Source organism: Triticum aestivum, chromosome 2A (genome assembly GCF_018294505.1).
Source record: "Triticum aestivum cultivar Chinese Spring chromosome 2A, IWGSC CS RefSeq v2.1, whole genome shotgun sequence".
Lineage (NCBI taxonomy): Eukaryota > Viridiplantae > Streptophyta > Magnoliopsida > Poales > Poaceae > Triticum > Triticum aestivum.
The window spans coordinates 622008588-622021224 of NC_057797.1; the positions used below are offsets into that span (position 1 = coordinate 622008588).

The 12637-nt window shown below is 50.8% G+C and overlaps 1 protein-coding gene and 1 non-coding gene across 2 annotated transcripts; both read right to left on the reverse strand.

Moving 5' to 3' along the window:
- Nucleotides 1-7681: 7681 nt before the first annotated feature.
- Nucleotides 7682-7754, reverse strand: TRNAF-GAA (transfer RNA phenylalanine (anticodon GAA)). The gene has a single exon. It is a non-coding gene; the product is annotated as a tRNA-Phe (tRNA).
- Nucleotides 7755-11177: 3423 nt separating this feature from the next.
- LOC123185734 (transcription factor TCP7) lies at nt 11178-12305 on the reverse strand. Its single transcript, XM_044597566.1, has one exon. The coding sequence runs from the start codon at nt 12187-12189 to the stop codon at nt 11572-11574; it is 618 nt and encodes a 205-aa protein (XP_044453501.1). The 5' UTR covers nt 12190-12305; the 3' UTR covers nt 11178-11571.
- Between the last annotated feature and the right edge of the window lie 332 nt (nt 12306-12637).

Below are 12637 nucleotides of genomic sequence, written 5' to 3' on the forward strand. Positions count from 1 at the left end.
AACTTGAATCATCCAACGCTTCTCTTCTGGTAAAGTGGCGGTGTAGGTCATGGTGAAGCTTAGTATTCCAATGTTCAGGTACCTAGTGACTTCCTTCAAGTGTCATCCAAAAGGTGTGTCTTCATCCGGCTGTGTAAACTTATTCCTTGTGTCCGCCATCCTATAGAGTAGAAGATGGAGAGAAGTCAGAAATGAGTAGAGAAGAGTGACCTATGGCTCATCTTAGTGGTCGTGTCCTACATTCAGCGTGTGCTCTGATACCATCTTGTAGCGACCCGACCTCAGATGGTCAAGTCTCTGTGCATGTGTCATCCCTGGGTCGGTAATGCTGACACACATAGTACTCGAAGGATTTATAACAGAGTAGCAATCACACACTTATTACATCGATAGTCTCAAAAGAGAATTTATTACAATAATATGGCTTAAGACCATTTAAATAAGATAACAGCAGAAGGCTTGGAAGATAAAGTGAGTCCATCAACTCCAACGACATAGCTGAGTGCACGACAAACGACCTAGCACACCTTACTCTTCGTCTGAAAAGTCTGCAACATGATATTGCAGCCCGAAAACAGGTCAGCACATGGAATATGCTGACAATATAGCACAATAGAGCAATGAACAGGTAAATGCTATCACTACATGCATATATGGCTGGTGGAGGCTCTATGGTTATAATATTTTTTGCGAAAAGCCAATTTTTTCCTACAACAAAGGAATATATTTTATTTGACTATCATGGTAGTTGTTAAACATTGAGAAGGTTCCTCAAACTCAATCCCAATTAGAAAGTAATTAACAACCCAACAAATTAAGTATTAGAGTGATGAGATCAATATGAAAATCCAAGATCCAGATACTCAAGATGTCCATAACCGGGGACACGGCTAACCATGATTAGTATGTACACTCTACAAAGGTTTGCGCACTTTTCCCCACAAGACTCAATCTCCTCCGTTGGATTTCTCGCACTACATGGTGTTGAGAAACGGATGACCAAGACACATTTTTTCAGTAGCATTAACTCTAACCCCGGGTAGACAGTACCAACCTACATCCCCTACATCTGCTAGCCTATCACTGGAAGAGGTCATGCAACTTACTCCACTATGCTAGAGCCCATAATAGCTTGTGGCTGCACATGGAAGTTTCTAGCATGAATAATCTTATGACCCCTTTGAGCCTAGGTGGCGAACCATAGGATGATCACACGGGTACTCCGGGATATCCTAGGACAACACTAGATTCTCTAGGTGCCCGCAACCAATCCACCCAGATGTGTGTTTAAGTAGCCACCTTAAGTTAACCATTAATTAACAATCTCACATCTGTCATGGATACTCTCAAACCCAATCCACGTCTACGAGCATAGCATGGTGATATAAGCATAACGTAGAAGTAACTCCCAAGGGTTTGATAATAAAAGGGAAATAGGTTCTACCTCATCATCTACTTCCCAAAACCCACATGTTAAGAGATCCTACTCATGCAATGTTTGGGGGTTGAAACTAATGCATAAAAACTGGGTAATAAGAGATATGATCAAATTGTTACTTGCCTTGCTGACGATCCGCAAAACCTAGTGACTCGTAGTAGCACGTTGCACACTCCGGGAATTCTATCGCAAACAAACAATAGCATACATAAGCAATCAAGCAAATATGCACAGGTAAAACTCATAAGAAGATCGAATCTGAAAATTCAACTAAAGAGATTCGATCTGCAAAAAGAATCAATCAAATTGGAGCTATGGAACTGAAACTACGGGCAAAAGAACTTCAAAATCAAATCTGCTTGCAACCAAATTTTAATTTGTCAAAAACCTTGTTCAAGTTGATTAAACAGAAAGACGGGTTCGAGACGAACATTTTGGCATTGGTTTCACTGGATTTGGACAAACGGTTAAGAAACGGCGAGCGTTTGAAGATCATGGGCTAATTTGCGATAAAAATAATCGCGGATAGGTCCCTGGCCGAAAATAAAATAAAAGGAAAAGACTAACGAACGAACGTTCGCTTTCTGATCCTAACCGGCGAAAAGCGTTCGTAAAAACGAACGAACGAACGGACGTCCGCTAAATAACTAAACCGAGAAAACCGAACCGATAAAAAACGCATATAGGGTTTTAAAAAAACCGATCGGTTTTTACCTAAACCAAAAAAAACCAACGGCGGATCCGGCGAACGGTGGCGGCGCAGGCGGCGGGTGGCGTGCGGCGCGGGTGGCGTGCACGGCGGCTGCGGCGCTAGGGTTGGGGTTTGCGAGGCGGGGCGGCTTGGTGGGCTAGGGCGGCCTCGAGCGGCGGCTTATAATGCCTACCCGACACGAGACTCGGTCGGTCACGGCCCGTTTTGGAACAAAATGAACATTTTCTTGGTCTAAAATGCAATTTTGAAAGATGAATTTTTTTTCAATTCAAATAAATAGCAATAAAATTCGGAAAAAAATTATTTATTTGATTTTAATATTTTTCCTCCAATATTTCGTTTATTTTGGAGAAGTCATATTATCTCCTCTCATATAGTTCTTAATATGAAATATTTTTGGAGAGGAAAAACAATAAAACGAAAGTGATCCACTTTTCAATATTTGAGAAAATTCAAATATGAAAACAGTGAAATCCCCAACTCTCTCCGTGGGTCCTTAAGTTGCTTAGAATTTCGAGGATCGCAAAACAAAATGCAATAAAATATGATATGCATGGATGACCTATGTATAACATTCCAAATAGGAAATTTGGGATGTTACACGCACCCCCTATCTCGTGGGCCCCCTGATGCTCCAACGACCTCAACTCCAACTCTATATATTCACGTTCGGGGAGGAAAAAATCAAAGAGAATGATTCATCGCGTTTTACAATACGGAGCCGCCGCCAAGCCCTAATATCTCTCGGGAGGGCTGATCTGGAGTCCGTTCGGGGCTCCCAAGAGGGGAATACGTCGCCATCGTCATCATCAACCTTCCTCCATCACCAATTTCATGATGCTCACCGCCATGTGTGAGTAATTCCATCGTAGGCTTGTTGGACGGTGATGGGTTGGATGAGATTTATCATGTAATCGAGTTAGTTTTGTTAGGGTTTGATCCCTAGTATCCATTATGTTCTGAGATTGTTGTTGCTATGACTTTGCTATGCTTAATGCTTGTCACTAGGGCCCGAGTGCCATGATTTCAGATCTGAACCTATTATGTTTTCATGAATATATGTGAGTTCTTGATCCTATTTTGCAAGTCAATAGTCACCTACTATGTGTTATTATCCGATAACCCCGAAGTGACAATAATCGGGACCACTCCCGATGATGACTATAGTTTGAGGAGTTCATGTATTCACTAAGTGTTAATGTTTTGTTCCAGTACTCTAATAAAAGGAGGCCTTAATATCCCTTAGCTTCCAATAGGACCCCGCTGCCACGGGAGGGTAGGACAAAAGATGCCATGCAAGTTCTTTTCCATAAGCACATATGACTATATTCAGAATACATGCCTACATTACATTGATGAACTGGAGCTAGTTATGTGTCACCCTATGTTATAACTGTTGCATGAGGAATTGCACTGACATAATTATCCATCACTGATCCATTGCCTATGAGCTTTTCACATATTGATCTTTGCTTAGTTACTTTTTCGTTGCCACTGTTACAATCACTACAAAAACTATTACTATTATCTTTGCCACTGTTACCGTTACTTCCATATTCCTTTGCTACTAAATACTTTGCTGCAGATATTAAGTCTTTCAGGTTCGGTTGAATTGACAACTCAACTGTTAATACTTGAGAATATTCTTTGGCTCTCCTTGTGTCGAATCAAAAAATTTGGGTTGAATACTCTACCCTCGAAAACTGTTGCGATCCCCTATACTTGTGGGTTATCACATCCTATGCGAGGGAGGGAGGCGCCCCGCCTGTCGGCATAGGTCCTGAGGTGGTGCCGTTGGAGACACCGTTCTCCTGAAGCTCCTAGATACGCAGTTGCTTCTTCTTTTTGGGACAGCCTCAGGTGGGTAGATGGCACCTTCATTGTCTGGGTCTTCGGTCGCTGCAGCCTGGTAGGCGCGCTCTAGAGAGCACACTGCATCCTTCTCCTCGCAAGCGACCGTGATGACGCCGCAGCTCCCTGGCATCTTGAGGACGTTGTAACCATGATGGGTCACTGCCATGAACTTGGTCAGGGCCGGATACCCAAGGATGGCGCTGTACGGAAGGCGAATGTGGGCGACGTCGAAGTCGATGAGCTCGGTGTGGTAGTCGTCGCGCTTGCCGAAGGTGACAAGGAGGCTGATTTTCCCTATCAAGGTGGTGGAGCCATCGGCCACTCCTGAGAAGGGTTTGGTGGGCTGCAGCTGATCATATGGCACTTGGAGGCGATTGAACGTGTCGACAGAGAGAACATTGAGCCATGCGCCACCGTCGATGGGGGTCTTGGTCACAAGGACATTGCTGATGATGGGCAAGCAGAGCATCGGGAGGGCGCCGACAGTTGCCGCGCACTTGAGCTGGTCGGGCAAGCTGAAGGTGATGGTGTACTTGGACCACCTGAGCGGGCGCGTGGCCTCGAGCCTGGGATGGGCCGCGTTCACCTCACAAGCAAACTGCTTGAGATGCGTTGGGAGGCTGGGGCCTGAGCGCCACCCGGGATGCAGGCGATGGCGCAAGGCTCCTGAAAGCCCCCAGCCCCCTCGTCCCGGTGGTGGTCATTGTTCCTCCTTGGTGGTGGCGGCAGCGGAGGGAGGCCAGCGTTGCCCGGAGGGCGGTCCTCAGGAGGCTGGTCCCTCCAAGCGCCCTCACGAGGCTGATCCTGCCAGCGGTCCTTGTGAGGGCGGTCGCGCCACTCCTGGCACGGGCCGTGGTCATCCCAGCGCCCTTCACTTCTGCCTCCTCCACGGTCGTAGCCACGGTCGTTACGCTCAGGGCGTCGTCCGAAGCGCCCATCGCGGATGGCCCTGAGCTCCTGACAGTCATTGGTGTTGTGGCTGTGTACGTTGTGGAAGGCGCAGAACGGGCGGTTGGCCTTGGATGACTCTGGGTGGTCGCAGCTGCGCTTCATCTCTGGCTCCGCCACGAGCACGGCAGTCCCCTTGCGCTTCACGTCCTTGGTATTTTCCTTCTTGTCTTCTGGGTCGGTAGCTGGAAGCTCGAGGAGGGAAAGGCGTCTCTCCTCAATTCTCGCGCACTTGGTTGCCATATTGAACATCTCCAGAGCCGTGCACAGGTCCTCGTGTACGGTGAGCTCCTCCTTCATCTTGACATCACGGACGCCATCAGAGAATGCCGAGATGATGGCCTCGTCCGTTACCTTGGGGATCTTGAGGCAAACGCTGTTGAAACGTTGGATGTACTTCTGCAGCGTTTCCCCTGGCTGCTGCTTGATGCGCCGCAGGTCATCAGCGGCAGGTGGGTGGTCGCGAGTGCCTTGGAAGTTGGTGACGATACGCTCGCGCATCTCGTCCCAGGAGGAGATCGATCTCGCGGGCAGGTTCAGGAGCCACGAGCGCGCGCCATCTTTGAAAGCCATGGGAAACCAGTTCGCCATGACCTTCTCGTCGCCGTTGGCCGCCTCGATGCTCAGCTCGTAGAACTGCAGGAACTCAGCAGGGTCGGGGGTGCCGTCGTAGCATGGAGGCAGATCGGGCTTGAATTTGTTGGGCCAGACAATGCTGCGCAGCTCAGGGGTGAAGGCTCGACAGCCCACGGTGGTGACTGGAGCCCACCATGGAGGTGGAGCCTGATCTTGGTATCCACGCGCCGCCGCTGCCGGCGGCGCGCGGTCTTGACGCGGTGGTGCTGGGAGCGCAGGAGCACCTTCTCGCGGCCGCGGGATTTCCTGGCAGCTTCCTTCTTCACGCGCGGGTGCCCTATGCGGTGGGTCGTGGCGCGGGGCCGTGCGCCTTGGTGCGAGGGTGACGTCTTGATGTGGTGGTGGTGGAGGTGCTCCATGGGCTACGTCGCCCGCTACAGGAGGCGGACGAGGCAGCGAAAGGGGCGGTGCAGGGGAGCCCCCAGTGGCGCTGACGAGCTCGACGATGCGGTCCAGCCAATCCTCGGAGAGGTCGTCGACCGGGCGGTAGCGCAGGAGCGTGGGACGACGAGCCGGCTAGAGTCAACGACGGGGTGGCGATGCGTCTGTCTCTCCGCATGGAGCGGTGCATCGACGAAGCTTGCTGCTCGTTCTTCGCCGGACCGGTGGCGGCGTTGGCAGCGGGTGATGGAGAGTTACGGGGAGGCCCACCGACGGGCGCCGTCTGGGCGACGCGAGCATTGAGAGCGGCTCGGCGCTCGGCGCGGGCTCGACGAGCGTCAGCCATGGAAGCGGTGGAGCAGTGGGGTGTCGACCGATGGAAGAGAGGTTTCAGCGCGCCCCTACCTAGCGCGCCAAATGTCGGATTATGGGTTCCGGCTAACCCTTGAGAGGTTCAAATTCTGGGGTGCTCACGAAGAACACTCTCTTCCCGACTCGCTCGCTCAACGATTTCACGGCCTAACTCGACAAACCCAAAGAACAAGAGACACGGGGGGTTTATGCTGGTTCGGGACACCTTGCGGTGTAATACCCTACTTCAGTTTGTGGGTGGATTGCCTCGAGGGGCTGAGGATGAACTAGTACAGTGGATGAGCAGCCTCAGGAGGTGAGGTGTTCTTGAACTCGATGAGCTGTGGTTGAGCGAGTAACCTGAATGATCCGTCCCTTCTACGGTGGTGGGTAAGTCCTATTTATAGTGGCCTTGGTCCTCTTCCCAAATGTTTACGCGGAAGGGATCCCACAACGGCCAAGTTTGAAATGGGACAACTAGTACAAGCTATCTTGACAAAAGTAGTCTTCGCCCGCCAAAGGCTCTGGTGGTGACATTGTTGTGGACTCCGCGATGACCTCCGTCCTGTCGTCCTGCTGGTCTTGATCTTGTTGCACATTTATGGAAACCTTTGCCAGATTCCTCGGGACCCCGCGTCTGCGCTTGCCTAGCACCAAAGAGGAAACTGGTACACTGCGTCCGCTGGCGCCCGCCTGGCCTTGATCGTCATGTCTCACGTCACGTGAACCTCGCGAGGTGCCCCTTGCATAGATATATTCGCTTCTCGGGAGCCAACCTAGAGAGGCTGCCCTCAAGGAGGTCTTGGTGTCGTCCGTCTCACGAGGCTCGGTCCCTCGCGAGGGTCTTGAGTTGTTGTTGTTGAAGATGGGCTGTACCGGACCGTTAATGGAGCCATGCCATAGGCCAGTCAAGTCTGGGTACCCCCATTCTCAGGACGCTGGCACTAGGAATAAACGCACTCTATTCCACCGAGATTAAATCATCAAGAAGTGGCCGCAAACGGTTCACCAGGTAATTTGAAATGACCTAGTAAATCACATTGCATAGGCTAATAGACCTGCAATTACACTATTTTGTAGATAAATCTTTGACTACTACAATCACGCTTCAAGGTACTTCAATTCCGCTGGAAAAACCTAGCAGTGGAGGCTATTCAGATATACTACTAGTAAATTGCATGCAAATAACTAGCACGAATGATGAGTTACATGTGTACAGATTTGTGGATCATTAGTGTTTGCTTGCACTTGGGCCCTTGTGTTGGGGGATTTAGTCGCTTGTAAAAATTTCAATCAATATGGTTGTCATATGCTCTTTCAGTGTGCGTCGAGAATTCATTTAAAAAATTAAAAAAGAGGTACGCGGTGAGCGTGGATCGAACACGCGACCTTCAGATCTTCAGTCTGACGCTCTCCCAACTGAGCTATCCCTGCTTGATGCAACCTACGCCTGAAAAGCGTAAATATACCGGTATTCTGCTCCTAAGTAGAGGCATACGCGTTGACTGTTCTAAGTAGTCCTGTCTCCTTCGTCACTCAGGCCGTCAGGCGGCAAGTGGATGTGTACGATAGCAGCGCGCTCTCCGTTAATTTCACCTCCCATCGGCAAGTCCCGCAGCAGGCCCACAACAAAGAAAAAAAAAAACAGTGCACGAAAGCAACAGATGTTGCGGATCTTCCCCCAGACCCAGCGAGAAGCTGGCAGTGGCACGTGGTTTTGCAAGGAGTGTACGTACAACACCAAGTCACCAGCCCCAGTCCATCCAAAAATAAAAACACCGGTAAGACTCTAACATGCCGATCCAAACGGACGATGATTTTGTCATTTTTTATCTGTTTGAATCGGCCGCCCGCTCGATATTCATTCTGTTTATAATTTGGATTAGCAATGCGTCTAACGCGCCGACCTATATTTACCCACGTGGCCAGCCTGCCGCCGGTTTTAAACAAATATACACACATTTTGCATAGTTTCACAAGTAAACAAAAATAACATAGTTTCACAACCAAATAAATTTAACATAGTTTTACAAGTCAAATAAAAAATAAATTGTCTCAAATACATTTTAAAAAATATACATTTATTGGTTGCCAACATGAGCCCATATATACTCAACCAAATCATTTTGCAGCTGCATGTGAGTTTTCTAATCACGCATTTCATGATGAATTTGGATGGACTGCGCAACATTGCGGCTCCTCCTCCGTGCTCAGGTACAAGCCGCACAACACTCTCACCTTAAAACTGAAACCCTTGATTGTAAATACATTCCGAGCGTTCATCCTCTATGGTCATATTGTGCATGCTCACACAAGCAGTCATCACCTTCCACAACTTCTTGGTGCTCCAATTTATAACAGGATACTGAACGATTCCCCGTGGAGATTGCAGAACACCAAAGGCACGCTCGAGATCCTTTCTAGCACTCTCTTGCTCTTGTGAAAATCCTCTTCTCTCCGACAGAGTCAGGGATTATCTTCACAATAGTGGTCCACTGATGATAGATATCGTCACCTAGGTAGTATCATTTGTCGTAGTTGTGGCTGTTGATGGTAACACTCACTGGCGGGTTGTTTCCTTCGGCAAGCCTTGCAAACACCGGCGAGCGTTGAAGCACGTTGATATCATGTGCGATCCGGCCATGAATAAAGAGTGCCAGATCCAGAGATCTTGTGAGGCCACTGTCTCAAGTATGATAGTGCATGCCCTGACATGGCCCTTATACTGCCCTTGCCAAGCAGAAGAGCGGTTCTTCCACTCCTAGTGCATGCAGTCTATACTACCAAGCATCCCTGTGAAGCCCCTGCTAGCATTCATCGCCAACAAGCGGGCTGTATCTTGAGCAGTCGTCTCTCTCAAGTACTCAGGGCCAAACACGGCAATCACAGCTTTGCAGAACCTGTACATGGACTCTAGGGATGCAGACTCGCTCATAAGAACGTACTCATTAATGAGATCACCGGGCATTCCGTATGCAAGCATCCGGATGGCAGCAGTGCATTTCTGATAAGATGAGAAGCCAATCTTTCCAAGGGCATCCTCTTTGCACTCGAAATAATTATCGTATCCGACCACCCCTCTCTAATATGGTTGAAAAGATGCCTAGCCATACGGAAACACCGACAGAATTTTTGATGTTTGAACAACATGTTGGTTAATTATGCCAAAGTAGTCTTTCCAAAGAAGGAAATGGCCGCTCTCTCGGTTGCGATTCAGTGCCGGAATATGGCCCAGGATCGAGCCTCGGAACAACCGGTGCTGCCTATTAAGGTGGTCATGGACTAACACGGCAGCCAACATCTCCTCCTCATCATCGAACGAGGAATCATCGGAGTCGCATAGGAAATTGTGGAAAAAGAACTCGGCGGCGGAGTCCATTTTTGTACCTTGAGGCAAACTATCGAACAACTTGTGGGCATCGACGAAGAAGCTGGCCGACGAAGAGACGCGCGCCTCCCCTGAACTAGGTGGCTGGCCTGGCGGCGTGGGACGAGCATGCCGGCGTCAGGACAGCGGGCGGTGTCGGACGAAGGAGCTGGTCGGGGGCGGGGAGGCGGCTTTTCCTGCTCACGGCGACGTCGGACTGGGAGGGGGTGGGAGGCTGTGGTGGCTTGATGGTGAGGCGGTGGTGGCGGTGACGTGGGAGGTGGCGGTGATGGAGGAGGTGTGTCGGCACGGGCTGCTGGCAGAGGCACCGTAAATGGGTGGCAGTGGTGACGGGGCGGGGCGGGTGAGGACTTGTTGATATGGGTGGAAGAGGATAGCCAATGTGCCACCGACTAGCGGGCTAAGGAGAGGAATAGGCGCGTGTCCGCGCCGACGCAAATCGGACTCAAAATTGGGTCGGAAATGGATCGGCAGTCGGACAAAAACAGACACATGTCCGTTTGGGTCGGTGCATTGAGTCGGCTTTTTAGTCCATGCCGACCCAAATAAGCACGCGCAGACAAAATGTATCGGCGTGTTGAAGTTGCTCCAAGTCACCGGGCATATCCATTCAGTCCAGAGACCTCAGATCAGCCTATCAGAGCACGCAGCTGGTCACCACCAACCAGCCCGGACGCCAAGGACAGGCAGGTTGGTGTAACCGGCCGTCACGGTCACAGTCACAGCCTCACCGAGCATAGCATGCTTCTTGAGTCGCAGCAAAAATATGCTCCGCGTCGCAATGCTGGATGCACCGCTGTATTTTGTAACGTGGAGCTCTATTTTCTTTTTCTTTTTCTGAAATTTACGTGGAGCACTTAATATTACTTCCTTCGTTCCGAATTACTTGTCGCAGATATGGATATGGATGTATCTAGATATATTTTAATTCTAGATACATCTATTTCTACGACGAGTAATTTGAAACAGAGGGAGTATCTGCGAGCATGGCAACGTGAACCGTTGGGGGTGCAGACAGAGTGCAGAGATCTGCATTCCGTCAGGTGAGGTAGGGCAGCTCTCTTTCAGCCAAATGGCCTACAGCTTGGCACCAATAATGGCCGGAGAAAACAGCCCGAGCCTTTCATCAGGGCAAAGTGGCAGAGGCCGTTAGCAGAGCAGCGGCGGCAGCGGCAGCTTTTGCCCCAGCAGCAGCAGTATCGCAGAGATAAAAGCGAACCCACGATTAAAGTAAATCTGCTAAACATCAATCTAGATCATTGTCTCGCAGCAAAGCGCAGCCCTGCCATGTAGTAGTACTACGTAGTGTGATGGCCGTGCGCCAAATGGGTCATCTCGTTCCATCATTGCTCGACAGTTACCGCAGATGCCAGACACACCACACCAGATAGATAGAGAGCCTTTGCATCGGCAAAACGATTCCTACAGATAGAGGGAGAGGCTTCCATTGAAGCAAAACAACAATCGAGTGGTACAAGAGTGGCACTGTGTTAGATAGATCAATCGTCACTCACAGACAGCAGGGAGTGGCAGTGGCGTAATACACTGTAGTAACAACTAGTGACAAGCACAATCACAAATCCGACGAGATGGAGCGGTGGTAAGATCTAGCATAACAGGCTTGTATCTACAGTTGCTACCTTGGAATCTCTGATGCTGCTCAGATTCTCGATTAATTCTTTCTTCCCGGACCAAAAACCACGCAAAAGAAAACACACGGTGCACGCAAAGGAGAAAGGAAGCAAAAGAAAGTACGTAGGGCAAGCCACACAGCAACAAGAACAGCTGACTCCAAGAATTAGCCACGGGCGGTCAGCTAGCGCATGCGATCACGTAGACAGGCGAGCGGCTCCGCGGCGGCGGTCACCGGGACTCCTCCTCTGGCCGCCTGGAGGCGCCGGAGAGCGCGGAGAGCAGGTTCAGGTGGTGGTGGTGCCCCTGCGCCACCGACGACGCGTACGCCTGCGCCTCCAGCGACGGGGAGAGGCCCCAGGGCACGGGCCGGGCCTGCAGCGCCTCCCAGAAGGACGGCGCCGCCTCGTGCTCGTGCTCCTCGCGCGGCCGCTTCCCGAGGAGGGAGACGGCGGCGGTGGAGGGCGCGGAGGAGCAGGAGAAGACGGCCGGGGTGGTGCCGGAGCCGGTGGCGGCCAGGATGGACGGCTCGGCCTGCCGCAGCAGCCACTCCACGGTCTGCCCGTCCGACTTGAGCCCCAGCTCGCGGGTGAGCTGGAACACGCGCGCCGCGCACACGATCGGCATGCGCACGCGCCGCCCGCGCCCGTTCACCTTGCTGTGCCGGTCCTTGGCGCCCTTGGCCGCGCCGGCCTTTCTCGGCGCCGGCACCGGCACCGCCACCACGGCGTCGTCCGCGGCCTCGGCCGACGAGAAGCCGGGCATTGCCATCGTCTGGGACATGGGCGTGGCCGTCGGCATTGCCATGGGCCGGTAGAGCTGGAAGGTGGCGGCGTCGCGAGATGCCATGGCTAGCTGCTGGTGGCTGAGCTTCCGTTCGGGTGGCGCACAGATGTGTGGGGAGGTGATCTGATGGGGATGGATGGATGGATAGGGCCTTGTCCGCTTGGTCCCTGACCCAGTGGAGTGCAAATTTATAAAGGGGCCTCAGGTTTCACGTTCATTTTCTTTGTATATTCTTTTTATGCCCTCTGATACGTCACAAGTATGTACCACAAAGGCATACACATTTCAGAGGGTAGATGTCAGAAAAATGCACGTATGAAGCTGCTTTACATTGACTCTGCATGAGGAAAATACACAGACTTTGACTTTGTCGAAATTGCACATATGAAGTTGATTCACATGATGAAAAACAATTTAAAAGCAATTGTGACGAAAATTATGAGTGAGTCCAACTTGAACATGAGGTTTTTTGCGGGTTTGAAGATGAGGTTTTCAGCTTTTGGGGAGCTCC